Here is a 21,461-nt window from a genome sequence, read left to right as displayed (position 1 = left end):
ATAGTCACACACATATACATACATATATACACACACACACACAATATATATATATATATATACATATATATATACATATATATATATATATATATATATATACACACACACATACACATATATATATATATATATATATGTATATATATATATATATATACATATATATATACATATATATACATATATATATATACATATATATATATATACATATATATATACACATATACATATACACATATATATATACATATACATATATATACATACATATATATACATACACATATATATATATACGTATATACATACACGTATATATATATATATATATATATATATATATATATATATATATATATATATATATATATATATATATATATATATATATATATATATATATATATATATATATATATATATATATATATATATATATATATATATATGTAGGTGTGGGAAAAATCACAAGACTACTTCATCTCTACAGAATTGTTTCATGAGGAACCCCTCATGAATCAGGAGATTTTCTGATGATGATTGTGGGAACCCCTCATGAAACGGTTCTGTAGAGATGAAGTAGTCTAGTGATTTTTCCCACACCTACATATTGCGCTCTACCACAGTATCGAGCACTATTCTCTGGATAATCCAATCAAGAGAGATGTGTATATATATATATATATATATATATATATATATATATATATATATATATACACACACAAACACACATATATATATGTATATATGTGTGTGTGTATATGTATGTATATATATATGTGTGTGTGTGTATATGTGATATGACAATCTCACACACATTATTGTCATCCTGACACCAGCATGTCATACTCAGTCCTCACTGTTTCCATGATGACGCTATTGAAAGTCAAACGTTCCTCACGTTACACAGAAACCAAACGTCCATACTTTGTCTCCAGAATTGTGAGAACATGGGCTGTGTGGCAAAGAACACCTAGCAACACGGACAGGTGGGAGGAAACAGGTGCTGGTGCTCCCATGCTGCAGACCACTCATCTACTTTAGTAGTGGAGTAATCCATGCCTTGCATTTGTTCAGCCTCAGTGCACATTTTAGGGAAAATTGTTGTAAAAATAAAGTTCTTTGTACTTGCCATAACCTTCTGTGACTTTCTTACCTTTTTAACCCCTATACTTTAAGTTAAGTTAAAGTAGCAATGATTGTCACACACACACTAAGTGTGGTGAATTTTGTCCTCTGCATTTGACCCTGGGAAGTGAGGGGAGCAGTGAGCAGCAGCGGTGCCGCGCCCGGGAATCATTTAACCCCCAATTCCAAGCCTTGATGCTGAGTGCCAAGCAGGGAGGCCATGAGTCCCATTTTTATAGTCTTTGGCATGACTCGGCCGGGATTTGAACTCACAACCTACCCATCTCAGGGCGGACACTCTAACCACTCGGCCACTGAGTAGGTATTTACCTTCTATATTCCTTATTTTACCTTTTATTTGGAAACGTTTACATTGTATTCACTTTTTATGACATTGAATCACTTTCTATTGAACTTATTTACTTTTATTTACCTCTATATAAATTGTTTACCTTCTATTTAACTTGTTTTACCTTTTTTACCTATATTTAATTCGTTTACCTTCTATTTAACTTACTTTACCTTTTATTTAACTTATATACCCTAAATTTACCTCCATATAATTTGTTTTACCTTCTATTTAACTTGTTTTACTATGTATTTACCTTTGATTACCTTTGATTTACCCTTTTATTTACCTATGAGTGTTTACATTCTATTTAACTTGTTTTACCTTTTATTTACCTTCAATTACCTTTGCCTTTTATTTACCCTATATTTTATATATATTTAATTTGTTTACCTTCTATTTAACCTGTTTTACTATGTATTTACTTTTGATTACCTTTTTATTTACCTATGTGTGTTTACATTCTATTTAACTTGTTTTACCTTTTATTTACCTTCAATTACCTTTACCTTTTATTTACCCTGTATTTTATATATTTTTAATTTGTTTACCTTCTATTTAACTTGTTTCACCTTGTATTTACATTCTATTTACTTTCATTCCTCAATATTCCTTCTTTAACCCATTTATGTACGTTACTTTTACTTTCATTTACCTTTTATTTGTATCCATCTTTAACCTTTAAGATAACTTTCTTTACCTTTTATTGACTAATTTGACCTTTTACATTTCTTATTTTACTTTCTATTTAACCTTTTATTAAACTAATGTTACCTTTTAAAATCCCTTCTTTTACCTTTCATTTAACTGTTTCACCCTATTTTCAACTGTATATATTTATTTCACCTTCTATTTAACTTGTTTTACCTTTTATTCAACCTATCTAACCTTTTATTTACATTCACTTCTACCTTGTTTTGTCTTCTTTTACCTTCATTTTAACTTATATTTACCTGTATATATTTATTTTACCTTCTGTTTAACTCGCTTTACCTTTTATTCATCTTGTATTTACAGTCTATTTACCTTCAATATTCTTTTATTTACCTTTTAGTTTTATTTATCCATCTTTAACCTTTCAGTTAACTTTTTTTTACCTTCTAATTATTAATTTGACCTTTTACATGGATTATTTTACCTTCTATTTCACTTATTTACCCTATATTCATCTGTATGTATTTATTTTACCTTCTGTTTAACTTGTACTACCTTTTAATAAAGTATCTATCTGTTTATTTACATTCTATTCACCTTTGCTTTTACATTGTTTTGTCTTCTTTTACCTTTAATATCCCTTATTTTACCTTTTTTTTTATTTATTATCTTATTTGACCTTCTATATGTCTTTTTTAAACTTTTGTGTACCTTCTATTTAACCTTATCTTACCTTGTATTTACCTTTTTTTATTCCTTCTTTTACAATGGATTTTCCTTTTGCCTTATTTTATCCTCTAACTCATTTGACCTATTTACTACTTTACCTTTTATTTATCTTATTTAACCTTCAATTGATCTTATTTTACCTTCTATAGTCCTTCTTTTAGCTTGTATTTACCTTTTATTTGTTTCACCTTTAGTTTACATTTTTTTTCCACCTTCTTTTACATGTATTTCACTTCTATTGACCTTCTTTTACCATCTTTGACATTCTAGTCAACTTATTGTATCTTTTTTTTGCGGTCCGGACTTTATAAACTTCTATCAATCATCCATTCATTGAAGGATTAATGGAAGATGAATCGAAGCAATGTTGTCATCAAATGAATGACTAAAGTGATGTAAAACCACTTTAGTCAAGAATCTTTAGGAGCTTCAGCGTGTGCCTCGGTCTTTGACTAGCAGACCGGAGCAAAGTGGGACAAACAGTAGCAAGACGTGGAGTATCTCATGGTGCCAGCATCAGCCAATCACAGGACAGGGCGGGGTCTCTACCTGGACTGGCGCATCTCCCCAGGACTTGATGGGTCCTGAAAAAGCGCACGCAGGCGGTCTTGATGGCGGGGCCGCCGCCTAGTTTCAGGCAGGACGCCCCGCTGAGGACGGGGGCGGAGCATGTGGCTGCAAAGACGCGTACCAGGTGGGCCATGGTGCACCCTCACGCACGGCAGGGGGGCTCAGCAGGACAGACGGCTCTCCTCCTGGGGTCCACACAATCACAATCACTCAGTCATTAGGAGGAAGAAAGAAATACAAATCATTTAAAAAGGAATGAACTAAAAATACAATTTAATGACAAATAATCAAACGCAAAAATTAAACACAATTATATATATATATATAAATTATAATTAAAAAAGAAGGGAGGAAGTGATCATTTTTATTTAGAGAACTTTTTTTCTCCACTTCAATAATGATTTGGGGTGCATGAGAAAGGGTCATTAGAAAGTATTTCCTGACTTTTTGGGGGGATTGTTAGGACCTAAAATGCATGATTTTGTGGAAGCTTTTTCAGAAAGTTGTGGCCTTTTTTTTAAAGATAGAAAGAACTTGTGATTTTATGAATTTGTTATCAATGTTATACGTGTTCTTCTTTAACCTTATAATTACCTGGTAAAAAATTGTTAACTTATTTTACCTTCTTTATAACCTCTTTTACCTTCATTTCAACTCATTTACCCTATATTTACCTGTATGTATTTGTTTGACCTTCTATTATTTTACCTTGTATTTACATTCTATTTAACTTCCTTCTTCAAGTATCTTTCTTTAACCCTTTTACTTACCTTACTTTTATTTTAATTTGCCTCTTAGTTTTATTTATCCATCTTTAACCTTTTAGTTAACTTTCTTTACCTTCTATTTACTATTTGCACCTGATGCATTTCTTCTTTTACCTTCTATTTAGCTTTTAATAAACTTCTATTAAACTTATTCATCCTATATTTACCTGTATGTATTTATTTTATCTTCTATTTAACTTATTTGACATTTAATTCAACTTAAAAAAACTAAATATATGTTGTATAAAAGCGTGTTTAAGAAAATTAGAAACAATACTCTAAGGCGTGTACTTATAAATTCACAGAATTCCAGGTTTTCCGGGACATTTTTCCCATTTAAAATGAATTGGCTATTTTTCAAACTTCCACCAATTTCCACTTGTTTCGACTGACGATTAGTGAAGCCTATTCAAGAAATCACGGGTTTTCCCTTGACAAATTCCAAAAATTCCCAGATTTCCCAGAACTCCAGGTTTTCCGGGACATTTTTCCCATTTTAAAATGAATTGGCTAGTTTTCAAACTTCCACCAATTTCCACATTTTTCAACCGATGATTAGTAAAGGCTATTCGGAAAATTGCAGGTTTTCCCTTTACAAATTCCAAAATTTCCCATAATTCCAGGTTTTCCAGGACATTTTTCCCATTTAAAATGAATTGGCTATTTTTCAAACTTCCACCAATTTCCACTTGTTTCGACTGACGATTAGTGAAGCCTATTCAAGAAATCACGGGTTTTCCCTTGACAAATACCAAAAATTCCCAGATTTCCCAGAACTCCAGGTTTTCTGGGACATTTTTCCCATTTTAAAATGAATTGGCTAGTTTTCAAACTTCCACCAATTTCCACATTTTTCAACCGATGATTAGTAAAGCCTATTTGAGAAATTGCAGGTTTTCCCTTTACAAATTCCAAAATTTCCCGGAATTCCAGGTTTTCCAGGACATTTTTTCCATTTAAAATGAATTGGCTATTTTTCAAACTTACACCAATTTCCACTTGTTTCGACTGACGATTAGTAAAGCCTATTCAAGAAATCACGGGTTTTCCCTTGACAAATCCAAAAAATTCCCAGATTTCCCCGAACTCCAGGTTTTCCGGGACATTTTTCCCATTTTAAAATGAATTGGCTAGTTTTCAAACTTCCACCAATTTCCACATTTTTCAACCGATGATTAGTAAAGCCTATTCGAGAAATTGCAGGTTTTCCCTTTACAAATTCCAAAATTTCCCAGAATTCCAGGTTTTCCAGGACATTTTTTCCATTTAAAATGAATTGGCTATTTTTCAAACTTCCACCAATTTCCACTTGTTTCGACTGACGATTAGTAAAGCCTATTCAAGAAATCACGGGTTTTCCCTTGACAAATTCCAAAAATTCCCAGATTTCCCAGAACTCCAGGTTTTCCGGGACATTTTTCCCATTTTAAAATGAATTGGCTAGTTTTCAAACTTCCACCAATTTCCACATTTTTCAACCAATGATTAGTAAAGCCTATTCGAGAAATTGCAAGTTTTCCCTTTACGAATTCCAAAATTTCCCAGAGTTCCAGGTTTTCCAGGACATTTTTTCCATTTAAAATGAATTGGCTATTTTTCAAACTTCCACCAATTTCCACTTGTTTCGACTGACGATTAGTAAAGCCTATTCAAGAAATCACGGGTTTTCCCTTGACAAATTCCAAAAATTCCCAGATTTCCCCGAACTCCAGGTTTTCCGGGACATTTTTCCCATTTTAAAATGAATTGGCTAGTTTTCAAACTTCCACCAATTTCCACATTTTTCAACCGATGATTAATAAAGCCTATTTGAGAAATTGCAGGTTTTCCCTTTCCAAATTCCAAAATTTCGCAGAATTCCAGGTTTTCCAGGACATTTTTTCCATTTAAAATGAATTGGCTATTTTTCAAACTTCCACCAATTTCCACTTGTTTCGACTGACGATTAATAAAGCCTATTCAAGAAATCACGGGTTTTCCCTTGACAAATTCCAAAAATTCCCAGATTTCCCCGAACTCCAGGTTTTCCGGGACATTTTTCCCATTTTAAAATGAATTGGCTAGTTTTCAAACTTCCACCAATTTCCACATTTTTCAACCGATGATTAGTAAAGCCTATCCGAGAAATTGCAGGTTTTCCCTTTACAAATTCCAAAATTCCCAGAATTCCAGGTTTTCCAGGACATTTTTCCCATTTAAAATGAATTGGCTATTTTTCAAACTTCCACCATTTCCACATTTTTCAACCGAGGATTATCAAAGGATTTGTGTTGATAAAGTGCTTAATATTTTCTCACCAGATGTAATTGATTTTATTTTCATTTTGACAGAAAAAAATACATGTACTGCTTGAAATATCATACATTTTATCCAATATTGCAACAAATATTACAGTATATTCTCATAATTTACAAACATGCTTTTGTCTAAGTAAAAATACTTAACTTTACAGCATCTACCCATAAAAATGACAAAACATTTTACATTGCTCTTTACAGCATATTACTGTAAATTGAGAAAAAAAAAATCTATTGTCTGATCTGCCAGTTTTTGACTGTATTACTGTAAATGTACATTTGTTTTTACGGTAGAAAAACTTGTACTGTTTTTCCATTCACAATATAATGTTGTAAAAAATTAAAATTAAAATTTAACACAAAAATTCTAGCAAATAAGCTGCCAGCTTTTTCCGTAGACAGTTTTTCCATCTACCGTAAAATGTTGTAAAAAATAAAAAACAACTCTATATTTTACAGTAACATTTTGTAAATGTAAATATTTTACTGTAGAATGGACAGTCTACTTAAAATAATTTATGTAATTAATAATGAGATCCAGAGGCAAATTCATACATGATTCTCTGTTACAATGAATGGATTAACGTTGAAAAAATTATTCGGGTGTTACCATTTAGTGGTCAATTGTACGGAATATGTGCAATCTACTAATAAAAGTTTCAATCAATCAATCAATCAAGGGGCCCTCTGATAGCAGCCATAACTGCCATGTGGCCCTCAAAGCTTTCTATAGACTTGTATTTGTCCCACAATGGGGAAATAGTCCGTGGCCCTCAGTGGAAAAACAGTTTGGGCCCCTTGATTGCCATGTCAGAGAGATGACCTTGTTGTCAACTTGGTTATAAATCAATCAAGAGATCAATAAGTCATCAAATGAAAACAGTCAAAAAACAGGGCAGTAATGATAGCAAGCTTGCTGCGTTCAAATGCATTTCTAAAAAGTCGTTATCGAACAATTGACCACGTCACCAACGATTCGCCTGACGGGTTAAACGCTTAGTTTGAGCGGCAAGTGTGCTCAATGCATCCAATTTTCATCCTTTTATTGCACATAGGAGTGTACTTAAGTATACTTAACAAAGAATACCGCCGTTGTTTTTTGTTGTTTCATTCAACAATGGTTCCCAAACGCCACACGAGTGTCATTCAGGCGACCCGGTAAGTGAAAGTAACATGTGTTTACATTTTTTTCTTATTAAAAAAACAACAACAACATGATTCCTCCTGTATTTTATTCATGTTGACCGCTATTTTATTTATTTATGTTTTTATCTCCTATGTCCTCTTTCTAGGGGGGGGGGTAGCTAGCATGGCGCTAGCATGGCGCTAGCATAGAATGCTAGCCGCGGATAAAGCACATCTGTCTAAGCGTAAATGAAATGAAATACTTCCATTGTTCATAAAAAAACACATGCACGGCGACGCGATGCACGCCATTTAGTAGAAAAAGCACGCAGGTCGACGTCAGATATCAGCACTGACCTTAGCAGGCGCTCCGGTGTCTTTTTTTTGTTTTTTTTTAGTCTTTGCAGCTCCGGCGAACTTTGTGTCGACCCGGAAGATGTTAGCGGTGGCACAATTATTATTAATATAGTGTTATTAAAAAAAATAATTGTATTCGCTTTATTCATTACACTCCCTGCATTGATGTATTTGTGGGAGGTGTTTCAACACAAATGGTGACAACAAGGCTTCTAACATCGTATTTTATGATTAATAAAACACCGTCTAATATTTTATTAAATAAATTAATAAATACAAATAAATCACAGTAAATTATTCCTCTCCCACTATGCTATTATTCTAATAATGACGACTCATTCGCGTTTTTATTTTTTTATTAAAATGTCAGCGATATGCCTTAAAATGACGCACTAAAACAAAATGAGTTTCTCGTCGTGTCCACTGAGGGGTGCTGTTTCACACTTTGTAGGGAAAAAATATATGTTTTCGGCTTGTGTCCACTGAGGGGCGCTGTTTCACTGTTTAAAACACCAGGGACAAACTTAAAGCCTGGGAATATGTATTAAAAAACACTATATTTTCATACTAAATGTATGATTTCCACTTTAACATTAAATTACATGTACTTGTGTCATGGTGGCTAATTTGTTCATTTAGTTTGGTTTCATGGTGGCTAGTTTGGTGAAATATTTACTAATTTAGTTTAGTGTCAAGGTGGTTAGTTTTAGCTTGGTGAAATGTTTAGTGATTTAGTTTGGTGTCATGGTGGTTGGTTTGGTGATTTAGTTTAGTGTCATGGTGGTTGGTTTACTGTCATGGTGGCTAATTTGGTGATTTAATTTGGTTTCATGGTGGCTAGTTTGGTGAAATATTTACTGATTCAGTTTAGTGTCATGGTGGTTAGCTTGGTGAAATGTTTAGTGATTTAGTTTAGTGTCAAGGTAGCTAATTTGGCGATTTAGTTGGGTTTCATGGTGGTTAGTTTGGTAGAATATTTACTGACTTAGTTTAGTGTCATGGTGGTTAGTTTAGTTTCATGGTGGTTAGCTTGGTGAAATGTTTAGTGATTCAGTTTAGTGTCATGGTGGCTAATTTGGTGATTCAGTTTGGTTTCATGGTGGCTAGTTTGGTGAAATATTTACTAATTTAGTTTAGTGTCATGGTGGTTAGTTTGGTGATTTACTTTGGTTTCACGGTGGCTAGTTTGGTGAAATATTTACTGATTCAGTTTAGTGTCATGGTGGTTAGTTTAGTGTCATGGTGGTTAGCTTGGTGAAATGTTTGGTGATTTAGTTTGGTGTCATGGTGGTTGGTTTGGTGATTTAGTTTAGTGTCGTGGTGGTTGGTTTACTGTCATGGTGGCTAATTTGGTGATTTACTTTGGTTTCATGGTGGCTAGTTTGGTGAAATATTTACTGATTCAGTTTAGTGTCATGGTGGTTAGCTTGTTGAAATGTTTAGTGATTTAGTTTAGTGTCAAGGTAGCTACTTTGGCGATTTAGTTGGGTTTCATGGTGGCTAGTTTGGTAGAATATTTATTGACTTAGTTTAGTGTCATGGTGGTTAGTTTAGTTTCATGGTGGTTAGCTTGGTGAAATGTTTAGTGATTCAGTTTAGTGTCATGGTGGCTAATTTGGTGATTCAGTTTGGTTTCATGGTGGCTAGTTTGGTGAAATATTTACTGATTTAGTTTAGTGTCATGGTGGTTAGTTTGGTGATTTACTTTGGTTTCACGGTGGCTAGTTTGGTGAAATATTTACTGATTCAGTTTAGTGTCATGGTGGTTAGTTTAGTGTCATGGTGGTTAGCTTGGTGAAATGTTTAGTGATTTAGTTTGGTGTCATGGTGGTTGGTTTGGTGATTTAGTTTAGTGTCATGGTGGTTGGTTTACTGTCATGGTGGCTAATTTTTTTTTTTTTATTTTGGTTTCATGGTGGCTAGTTTGGTGAAATATTTACTGATTCATTTTAGTGTCATGGTGGTTAGTTTAGTGTCATGGTGGTTAGCTTGTTGAAATGTTTAGTGATTTAGTTTAGTGTCAAGGTAGCTACTTTGGCGATTTAGTTGGGTTTCATGGTGGCTAGTTTGGTAGAATATTTACTGACTTAGTTTAGTGTCATGGTGGTTAGTTTAGTGTCATGGTGGTTAGCTTGGTGAAATGTTTAGTGATTCAGTTTAGTGTCATGGTGGCTAATTTGGTGATTCAGTTTGGTTTCATGGTGACTAGTTTGGTGAAATATTTACTAATTTAGTTTAGTGTCATGGTGGTTAGTTTGGTGATTTACTTTGGTTTCACGGTGGCTAGTTTGGTGAAATATTTACTGATTCAGTTTAGTGTCATGGTGGTTAGTTTAGTGTCATGGTGGTTAGCTTGGTGAAATGTTTAGTGATTTAGTTTGGTGTCATGGTGGTTGGTTTGGTGATTTAGTTTAGTGTCATGGTGGTTGGTTTACTGTCATGGTGGCTAATTTGGTGATTTACTTTGGTTTCATGGTGGCTAGTTTGGTGAAATATTTACTGATTCAGTTTAGTGTCATGGTGGTTAGTTTAGTGTCATGCTGGTTAGCTTGGTGAAATGTTTAGTGATTTAGTTTAGTGTCAAGGTAGCTAATTTGGCGATTTAGTTGGGTTTCACGGTGGCTAGTTTGGTAGAATATTTACTGACTTAGTTTAGTGTCATGGTGGTTAGCTTGGTGAAATGTTTAGTGATTCAGTTTAGTGTCATGGTGGCTAATTTGGTGATTCAGTTTGGTTTCATGGTGGCTAGTTTGGTGAAATATTTACTAATTTAGTTTAGTGTCATGGTGGTTAGTTTGGTGATTTAATTTGGTTTCACGGTGGCTAGTTTGGTGAAATATTTACTGATTCAGTTTAGTGTCATGGTGGTTAGTTTAGTGTCATGGTGGTTAGCTTGGTGAAATGTTTGGTGATTTAGTTTGGTGTCATGGTGGTTGGTTTGGTGATTTAGTTTAGTGTCATGGTGGTTGGTTTACTGTCATGGTGGCTAATTTGGTGATTTACTTTGGTTTCATGGTGGCTAGTTTGGTGAAATATTTACTGATTCAGTTTAGTGTCATGGTGGTTAGCTTGGTGAAATGTTTAGTGATTTAGTTTAGTGTCAAGGTAGCTAATTTGGCGATTTAGTTGGGTTTCATGGTGGCTAGTTTGGTAGAATATTTACTGACTTAGTTTAGTGTCATGGTGGTTAGTTTAGTGTCATGGTGGTTAGCTTGGTGAAATGTTTAGTGATTCAGTTTAGTGTCATTTGGTGATTCAGTTTGGTTTCATGGTGGCTAGTTTGGTGAAATATTGACTGATTTAGTTTAGTGTCATGGTGGTTAGTTTAGTGTCATGGTGGTTAGTCTGATTAAATATTTACTGATTTAGTTTAGTGTCATGGTGGTTAGTTTAGTGTCATTGTGGTTAGTTTAGTGTTGTGGTGGTTAACTTGGTGAAATGTTTAGTAATTTCGTCAGTCGAGTTCAAAAATAAAATAGTTGTAAACTATTTTAGTTTCCAGCCTGTTTGAGTGTGAATAACTGTTCTGTACTCTTGAATAAAGTTGCTGAGATACTAAAATGTGTGTGTGTGTGTGTGTGTGTGTGTGTGTGTGTGTGTGTGTGTGTGTGTGTGTGTGTGTGTGTGTGTGTGTGTGTGTGTGTGTGTGTGTGTGTGTGTGTGTGTGTGTGTGTGTGCGTGTGATGCTAAATAGGAGTTAAAAAGTGAGTCCACTTGTGTGAAACTGAAAGACGAGAATTGGAACAGGAAGTAGTTGTTGATCTTCTACACGGAGTGAAGTTAGCGAGTGTGTCATGGACTCCCTCCAACACACAATCATCTGGACTTGCTTAGCACAGAGGAATGTATCAAGTATTGTCCTCCCAGAAACTCATCTGACATTTTTCCCGTCCAGTTTCTCCACTTCCTGCTCGTCATTACTTATTGGACTACGTGTCAGAAGTGCTACTGACAGTTTGAGTTGTGTTTACAATCACTTCCTGTCCCGGTGCTCTTGCTTTCTCAGTCTTTCCTGTTTGCTCTCTTGTTTTGAAGCACCTTTACTTTCTCTTCCATGTGCTGCCAGCGCACTTGTTCCTCCTCATGATTAGTTGTATTTAGTTCCAACTGTGTTGCTCTTTCAGCGCTGGATCCTTGCTTCTCTGAGACTTGTTCCCTGTGAGGAGTACATTAGTTTTTACTTGCGTTCCACCGTCCGTTCCCTGCATTCCAAAGTCAACTGTCTGCTTTATTATAAGAGAAGTGAAGAGTTTGGGAACAACAGCAACTCAGCCACCAAGTGGTAGGCCATGTAAACTGACAGAGAGGGGTCTGGTGGATGCTGAAGCGCATAGTGCAAAGTCTTTCTGCCCAGTCTGTTGCTACAGAGCTCCAAACTTAATGTGACCTTCCAATTAGCCCACGTACAGTACACAGAGAGCTTCATGGAATGTGTTTCCATGGCCGAGCAGCTGCATCTAAGCCATACATCACCAAGTCCAATGCAAAGTGTGGAATGCGGTGTTGTAAAGCATGTCGCCACTGGACTCTTGTGCAGTGGAGACGCCTTCTCTGGACTGATGAATAACGCTTTTCCATCTAACAATCTGATGGACCAGTCTGGGTTTGGAGGTTGCAAGGAGAGCGCTACATTTCGGACGCCATTGTGCCGAGTGTGTAATTTGATAGAGGAGGAATTACGGTGTGGGGTTGCTTTTCAGGAGTTGGCCTTAATCCAGTGAAAGGAACTTTGAATTCTCCAGGATACTGACGGAGATAGATATCTACATATATCCATATTTAAGAGTTATTTCTTTATATTCATAGTCATATTTGAAATAGCTAGTGTTTTCCATTTGTACTCTTTTTATTTTATAATCTCATGTCTATGGTACACTGCAAGTTAACCTTGGCTTTAGGAATGTAAGGAGTAGCAATACTCCCTTCTTATCTTTTACTGTTCCCAGCTAAGGAGGACAATAGACATGTGTATTCCTTCCGGTGGGTGAGGGCAAGGGAGTTATTGAAGAAGACAGTGCTTCCGTAAGGTTTTCAGATCAACTAGGCGACGCAATTTGAATGTGTTGTTTTTTAGGTTGGTCTCTCCAAAGCTTTGGAATAAATTGCAAAATACCTATTCTGTTCTGGGTGATCATTTAAACTCAGTTTATGTGTCATCAAAATAACTTGGGATTGACCAGCAAGTTAAATTCCTTAAGGAACATCTGGTCCAAACGCAACAATACCAAAACATTTTGGACCATACTCCCAACCTTGTGGGAACAGTTTGGAGCGGGCCCAAACTGCTAAAACTGCTAATATACATTGGCTTTGCCATCGACATGCTTCTGATTAGCATTAGCGATTTTATAAGGCAATTCCAACACCTCCATAAGTAAAGTCTTAATGAAAAGTACAAGTAAGATGCACGCTACAAAAAAACCCCTGCTGTGTAACAAGTCCAATACTTAAAGTATTAACACTTTGTGGGGCACGACAAAAAACAATGTCTTGGACTTGCAACTGCAGTGGCAATTTATTGTCGTATTTGGAAATGATAACACGACAATTATAAAACGAGAAATAACTGGACAGCCGTTGTCATAATCGGCTAATTTTTAAATCAAACACAATTTAATATTCATCAACACACACAAAAGAACCAAAATTTGGTGTTGTTGAGTACCAGGTACTGGGAACCGGTACGGGTTTCGATTCAATTGTGAACGGTACCCATCCCTACTCTTGCCGCTTATTTGGATGCGATTCGTTCATTGATCTCTTCATGAATTACTTTTCTCCGAATGAATGTTCAGGAAAATGTCAGAAACGGGATACGGAACAAATTATTACATTTTGGGGATGATCCGGATCACCGTCTAGATTCAGGATTCACTCTGTCAGTGCTTTTTAGTTCATCTTTTTAAGTAGCAGGGTTGTCTAAGGGTTAAGGTCCCCACTTGTACAGAAACAGAAAGTTGTGTGTGTGTGTGTGAGTGTGAGTGTGAGTGTGTGTGTGTGTGTGTGTGTGTGTGTGTGTGTGTGTGTGTGTGTGTGTGTGTGTGTGTGTGTGTGTGTGTGTGTGTGTGTGTGTGTGTGTGTGTGCGTGCGTGCGTGTGTGTGTGTTTGTTTTCCCGCCTCAAAGGCTTTGAAGCAAATTCCATCCATGTTAACGAGCCTGGGGTATAATGTGAACCAGGAGTGTGTGTGTGTGTGTGTGTGTGTGTGTGTGTGTGTGTGTGTGTGTGTGTGTGTGTGTGTGTGTGTGTGTGTGTGTGTGTGTGTGTGTGAGGGGTGGGGGTGTCTTCCGTCTGCTGACTTGAGGGTCTCAAGTCTTTCTCATTCCTGATGTTTTCCACCTAACAAGCACGACTTGAACCCTCTGCAGATTCCGACCTTGGATTCAAACCATGGAAGCTTCTTGAGTTCTTTTGGACTGAAGCCGGTATTTAGGACCAGGATCTGGACCAGGATGTTCTGCAGCTTTTATTCGCCCTGGCTCTTGCTGGCTCTGTGGAGTCTGAGTCGGCCCAGCTGGCAGATCACGTGGCCCGACAGCAAGACCAAGAGCCAGCTGGACCCCAACGTGAAGGACTGGGGAGACTATTCGGACCTTCCAACCAGAACGGAGCTGGGACCTGGCTTGGAGGAGGACAGACAACGAGGAGACAAGACCGGAGACTCGGGTCTTGCGTCTGAGTTGGATTTTCTCTCTGATTTCGCAGGCGAGTAAACAAACAGAAGTGTTCGCATGGCCTCAGAACCAAATTCTGGGCCACTATACCAAATACTTTTAAAGGGCTTTAGTCATCATTTTTGCCCTTAAAAACTTCTCTAGACTTCTCCAGACTTATTCTGTTTATTTGATACAAGCTGCGTATCCGCCAACCCTAGAAATGCGCAAAACCTAAATATCACAGCGACAAATCTTGGCGGAAATTTTGATGGGCCCGCTACCTGGGGGTCGGTAGATACTTTTGAGATGGTGCAGAGTATCGAAATCCATGAGTTTTAGGTGTAACCGTACAAGTTTAGCTAAAAAAGCTTTCCTGAAACGTTAGCATGCCAACATTAGCATGCTAGCATGAGATGATGGCAAACTTCCAAGATGGCTGCAAGTATCAAAAATCATCATTTTTGGGATTAAACACACACAATTAGTTAAAAAGCAGCAAAAAATGTTAGCATGCTAAAATATGAGAGGTAAGCATGAATCCAAGATGGCGCCAAGTATCAAAAATCATAATTTTTAGGTATAAACAGCTAAAAAGCTAGCAAAATTAGCTAAAAAGCTAGCAAAAAATGTTACTATAAGTGACGTTAGCATTTATCCAAGTTGGTACCAAGTGTCAAAAATCATTGTTTTTAGGTAAAAACATATCAAATTAGCCAGTAGAAAACTGTTTTTTAACCTGCGAATCGTTTTTATACTTGCAAAATTTTTTATTTTTTTATTTGCGAATAATTTTTTTTAGTTGTATAAAATGTTTTGACTTAAGAATCTTTTTTTAATTGATTTATCTTTTTTTTTTTCTACTTGGGAATCGTTTTCTTAATTGCAAAAAACAGTTTTCATACTTGAGAATTATTTTTTAAATGGAAGAAAATATTTTTTTGTTTAACTTGCAGAACATTGTTTTTTCAAAACTAGAAAATTGTTTATTTAATTGCACAAAATAGTTTTGTTAAACATGCCAATTGTTTTTTTTTGCTTTTAGAAAATAGTTTTTTTTTACTTGCAAATTTTTTTTTTCATACATTTTTTAATCGTTTTTTTTTTACTTGCAGACTTTTTATTATTATTTGCAAATCTTTTTTTTTTAATTGTAGAACATTTTTTAATACTTGAATCTGTTTTATTTTGTATTGAAATAAAGGGTTATTTTATACTTAAAGGCCTACTGAAAGCCACTACTAGCGACCACGCAGTCTGATAGTTTATATATCAATGATGAAATATTAACATTGCAACACATGCCAATACGGCCGCTTTAGTTTACTAAATTACAATTTTAAATTTCCCGTGGAGTTTCCGGTTGAAAACGTTGCGGAATAATGACGCGTGTTTGTGACGTTATTGGTTGGAGGGTACATTTTGTTCCAGGACCGTTCACAGCTATAAGTCGTCTGTTTTCATCGCATAATTCCACAGTATTCTGGACATCTGTGTTGCTGAATCTTTTGCAATTTGTTCAATGAATAATGGAGACGTCAAAGAAGAAAGCTGTAGGTGGAAAGCGGTATATTGCGTTTGCCTTTAGCAACACAATCACAGCCGGTGTTTCATTGTTTACATACCCGAATGATGACGGTGAAGCTTTACTATGGAACAGAGATGTCAAGCTAACACGGTTGGATTGGAGCACACACACAAAGTGCAGTGTATTATGCAGCGATCATTTCAAAAGATCGTGTTTCGAAGTGGGTCCCTTGCGAAGGGCAGAGATGGGCATCGCCACCACCCGTCGACTGGTGCTGAAGAAAGGTGCGGGGCCAACCTTCAGGTTGTACAGGTACCACCATATAATGTCACTAAAACACTAGTAACACAATAAGCAGATAAGGGATTTTCCAGAATTATCCTAGTAAATGTGTCTAATAACATCTGAATCGCTCCCACTGCCCTCGTCTTTTTTTCCCTTTTTTTTTTCTAGTCCTTCACTTTCACTTTCCTCATCCACAAATCTTTCATCCTCGCTCAAATCAATGGGGAAATCGTGGCTTTCTCGGTCTGAATCGCTTTTGCTGCTGGTGGCCATGATTGTAAACAATGTTCAGATGTGAGGAGCTCCACAACCCGTGACGTCACGCGCACATCGTCTGCTACTTCCGGTACAGGCAAAGCTTTTTTTATTAGCGACCGAAAGTTGAGAACTTTATGGTGGATGTTCTCTACTAAATCCTTTTCAGCAAAAATATGGCAATATCGCGAAATGATCAAGTATGACACATAGAATGGACCTGCTATCCCCGTTTAAATAAGAACATCTCATTTCAGTAGGCCTTTAGGAAAGTTTTTTTGATTTGATCATTTCTTTTAAATTGGTAATCTTTTTTTTTTATTTGCAGAAAATAGTTTTTTTTTAACATGCCAATTGTTCACGGTGGCAGAGGGGTTAGTGCGTCTGCCTCACAATACGAAGGTCTTGCAGTCCTGGGTTCAAATCCAGGCTCGGGATCTTTCTGTGTGGAGTTTGCATGTTCTCCCCGTGAATGCGTGGGTTCCCTCCGGGTACTCCGGCTTCCTCCCACTTCCAAAGACATGCACCTGGGGATAGGTTGATTGGCAACACTAAATTGGCCCTAGTGTGCGAATGTGAGTGTGAATGTTGTCTGTCTATCTGTGTTGGCCCTGCGATGAGGTGGCGACTTGTCCAGGGTGTACCCCGCCTTCCGCCCGATTGTAGCTGAGATAGGCGCCAGCGCCCCCCGCGACCCCGAAAGGGAATAAGCGGTAGAAAATGGATGGATGGATGGATGCCAATTGTGTTTTTGCTTCCAGAAAATATATATATATTTTTTTAAATTGTTTTTACTTGCAGAAAAAAAATAAAATCCTATATATATATAAATATACAGTATATATATATATATATATATATATATATATATATATACATATATAATTTTCAAGTAATTGTTTTACTTGTGGAAAATTGTGGGATGTAGGCGTTTGCTACTCGGTCCAACTCGTTGGCTGTTGAGGATGGAATCTCGCACATCTTCAGTGGCCACATAACCCTTTGATACAGTGTGAAGTTGTAGCACCACAACTTGTACTTTCCAGGGGAGCTGGCTCTTGTTGATGCTCGCTAGGCCTTCTGAGAGTTGTTTCCGTGCTGCCTTGCCTGCCTGCTTGTCCGACAGGTCCGCATTGTACCGCCTCCCCAGGCTTTGGATGGAGTGGTTGACCAGTAGAGGGATTTGCTCACCTCCTGCAACAAAGATGGATTTGTCGTTCCTGGTGCCTTTTGCGCAATGAGAGGCTTCGTGACTTGGAGGGTTTTATCCAGAGGTGGGTAGAGTAGCCAGAAATTGTACTCAAGTAAGAGTACTGTTACTTTAGAGATTTATTACTCAAGTAAAAGTAAGGAGTAGTCACCCAAATATTTACTTGAGTAAAAGTAAAAAGTATGTTGTGAAAAAACTACTCAAGTACTGAGTAACTGATGAGTAACCTGTTCCTTTAATGATTACGGCAACAAATAAGTCACAAAAACATAAAAATAGCAATGAGCAAATTCAGAGCCAGGAATATCTCTTAAGCAATTAAAACAATATTATATATTAAATAATAATACATTAAAATAAAAAAAAATAAGGCAAATTGAGCCACATAGGCTCAGTAGGCATTGATTGATTGATTGATTGATTGATTGAAACTTGTATTAGTAGATTGCAGTACAGTACATATTCCGTACAATTGACCACTAAATGGTAACACCCCAATAAGTTTTTCAACTTTAATCAATTAATAAATGAGTCGAGGTGATCTACCTCATATATACATATACATACACACATATCATATATATATATATATATATATATATATGTCTTGATTGGATTATCCAGAGAATAGTGCTCGATACCGTGGTAGAGCGCAATATGTAGGTGTGGGAAAAAATCACAAGACTACTTCATCTCTACAGATCTGTTTCATGAGGGGTTCCCTCAATCATCAGGAGAGGGGTTCCCTCAATCATCAGGAGATTCCCTCAATCATCTCCTGATGATTGAGGGAACCCCTCATGAAACAGATCTGTAGAGATGAAGTAGTCTTGTGATTTTTTCCCATCCATCCATCCATCCATCCATCATCTTCCGCTTATCCGAGGTCGGGTCGCGGGGGCAGCAGCCTAAGCAGGGAAGCCCAGACTTCCCTATCTGGGCTTCCCCAGATAGGGAAGCCCAGATAATATATATATATATGTATATATATATACATATATATATATATATATATATATATATGTATATATATATATATATATATATATATATATATACATATATATATATATATATGTATATATATATATATATGTATATATATATATATATACATATATATATATATACATATATATATATGTATATATATATATGTATATATATATACATATATATATATATATATATATATATATATATATATATATATATATATATATACAGTATATAATGTATATTTATTTATTTTGCCGTTTTTGTTGACATGTTAAAGGTGTTGTATTGAATATACATGCATGTTTAACACATAGATTCCTATCTTTAATGAAGACAAGAATATAAGTTGGTGTATTACCTGATTCTGATGACTTGCATTGATTGGAATCAGACAGTATAGTGCTGATAACGTCCCGGTTTTCAAATGGAGGAGAAAAAAAGCTCCTCCTTCCTGTCTAATACATCATGAAAGTCGTTGGTTTTTGGCATCTTATTTGTCCAGCTTCCATATTCGTTTTTATACACTTTACAAGAAATACATTGGCGGCCAACTCCGTAGCTTGCTAGCTTGTTTGCACTGGCTTTCGGAGACTCTTATTTTGTTAGCGCAGGCGCGATGGAGCGGCACTTTTATTGTGAAGACAGGAACTGTGCGATCGGTCTTTAGGCTTTCGACGGGAAGTACGGTTGAAATAAAAAGTGTCTTTTTTACTTTACACTTTTGATTGATTGGTTGATTGATTGACACTTTTATTAGTAGATTGCACAGTACAGTACATATTCCGTACAGTTGACTACTAAATGGTTACATCCCAATAAGTTTTTCAACATGTCGGGTTCTACGTGTGACGGTCACGTGACCACCTGGCTCTGTTTGATTGGTCCAACGTCACCAGTGACTGCATGTGATTGGTGACGCTACCATCCTGTTGTAAAATCTTGGAGGCTAAAACACACCTGGAAGTCCCTGAAGTAGCTGGTTACCAGGTTGATGATGGAAACAGGGAGGTGGAAGAATTCCAATGCAAACTGGATGAGTTTGTGAGGGACAGAACCATAAGCGTTGGCAAGGTCAAGTCACACCACATGGAGGTCGTTCTTCTCCTGCTTGGCCCTCTGGATCTGTGCCCCGAATCATAGAAGAATGCTCCACGCATCCTGGAAAACCTGGTACTCCTGCTTTCTGGCAGCTGGTGTCAATATAGCCATTCGCTGTGAGATAAGATGTTTTTGATTGATTGATACTTTTATTAGTAGTTTGCACAGTACAGTACATATTCCGTACAATTGACCACTAAATGGTAACACCCGAATAAGTTTTTCAACTTGTTTAAGTCGGGGTCCACGTTAATCAATTCATGGTACAAATATATACTATCAGCATAATACAGTGATCACACAAGTTAATCATCATAGTATGTACATTGAATTATTTACATTATTTACAATCCGGGGGGTGGGATGAGGAGCTTTGGTTGATATCAGAACTTCAGTCATCAACAATTGCATCAACAGAGAAATGTGGACATTGAAACAGTGTAGGTGTGACTTAGTAGGATATGTACAGCCAGCAGAGAACATAGTGAGTTCACATAGCATAAGAACAAGTATATACATTAGAAGTACATTTGAGTTGTTTATAATCCGGGGAGATGGGATGTGAATGGAGGAGGGTATTAGTAAAGTGTTGAAGTTGCCTGGAGGTGTTGTTTTAGAGCCATATTAGAGCCATGCTAACTCATGCTATGTTAGCACGCAAACATTTTAGGTAAATGTGTATGTTTAAATATAAAAAAACTCAGATTTGTGTACCTGGCACCATCTTAAAAGTAGGTTCACTTGTTTTATGTTAGCATGCTAATGTTTTATGTTACCCTTTTAGCTCATTTTGTTGGTTTGAACCTAAAAATCCTGGATTCTGGTACTTAGCACCTTCGTGAAAGTATGTTCACTCCTCTTATGTTACATTGCTATCATTAGCATGTTAGCTAATTTTATGTGTTTGAACCTAAAAATGATGGATTCTGGTACTTGGCGCCATCCTAAAAGTGTGCTCACTTCTCTTGTGTTAGCATGCTAACGTTTTATGCTAGTAAGTTAGCTAATTTTGTAAGTTCTTTCTTCTTATATGAAAACATCCAAACCTAAACACTCACAATATCATTTTTCACCCCACAGATTGCATCTACGACAACGAATGAGTGAATGCATCCCTGGTGTATATGTGTGTGTGTGTATGTATATATATATATATATATATATATATATATAACAGTAGAACTATATATATATATATATACATATATATATATATATATATATATGGCATAGAAAGAGAATGAGTTAAGACCTTTGTTAGATCGAAATCTGGGTTTAACGTGGTTTGTGGAGCTCCCCCTGGTGTTGTGGTTATGGCGGTCATTTACGTTAAGGAAGTAGTTTGACATGTACTTCGGTATCAGGGAGGTGTAGCGGATTTTATAGACTAGGCTCAGTGCAAGTTGTTTTACTCTGTCCTCCACCCTGAGCCAGCCCACTTTGGAGAAG

At 36.2% G+C, this 21,461-nt stretch overlaps 2 protein-coding genes across 4 annotated transcripts in view; one reads left to right on the top strand and one right to left on the bottom strand.

Annotated features, from left to right (window-relative positions):
* Positions 1-8,131, bottom strand: part of nnt (nicotinamide nucleotide transhydrogenase) — a 75,111-nt gene extending 66,980 nt beyond the window's left edge. Inside the window, exons 1-2 of the mRNA XM_061907754.1 lie at positions 7,986-8,131; positions 3,419-3,624 (exon numbers count right to left, since the gene is read on the bottom strand). Of these exons, the coding sequence (XP_061763738.1) occupies positions 3,419-3,572 (154 nt within the window). The 5' untranslated portion in view covers positions 3,573-3,624; positions 7,986-8,131. The remainder of the gene's footprint in view (positions 1-3,418; positions 3,625-7,985) is intronic.
* A 6,089-nt stretch (positions 8,132-14,220) lies between these two features.
* The window catches only part of ccdc80l2 (coiled-coil domain containing 80 like 2), a 30,773-nt gene continuing 23,532 nt past the window's right edge, over positions 14,221-21,461 (top strand). Inside the window, exon 1 of one of the 3 annotated variants that reach the window (XM_061907751.1) lies at positions 14,221-14,689. In XM_061907751.1, the coding sequence (XP_061763735.1) occupies positions 14,437-14,689 (253 nt within the window). In that variant the 5' untranslated portion in view covers positions 14,221-14,436. Of the gene's footprint in view, positions 14,690-19,874; positions 20,085-21,461 lie in introns of those variants that run through there. The other 2 variants (XM_061907750.1, XM_061907752.1) reach the window with 2 other exon arrangements.

This window comes from Nerophis ophidion, linkage group LG08 (assembly GCF_033978795.1).
Source record: "Nerophis ophidion isolate RoL-2023_Sa linkage group LG08, RoL_Noph_v1.0, whole genome shotgun sequence".
Classification (NCBI taxonomy): domain Eukaryota; kingdom Metazoa; phylum Chordata; class Actinopteri; order Syngnathiformes; family Syngnathidae; genus Nerophis; species Nerophis ophidion.
The sequence above is the reverse complement of the archived record's forward strand: the minus strand, read 5'-3'. Positions and strand labels throughout refer to the sequence as shown.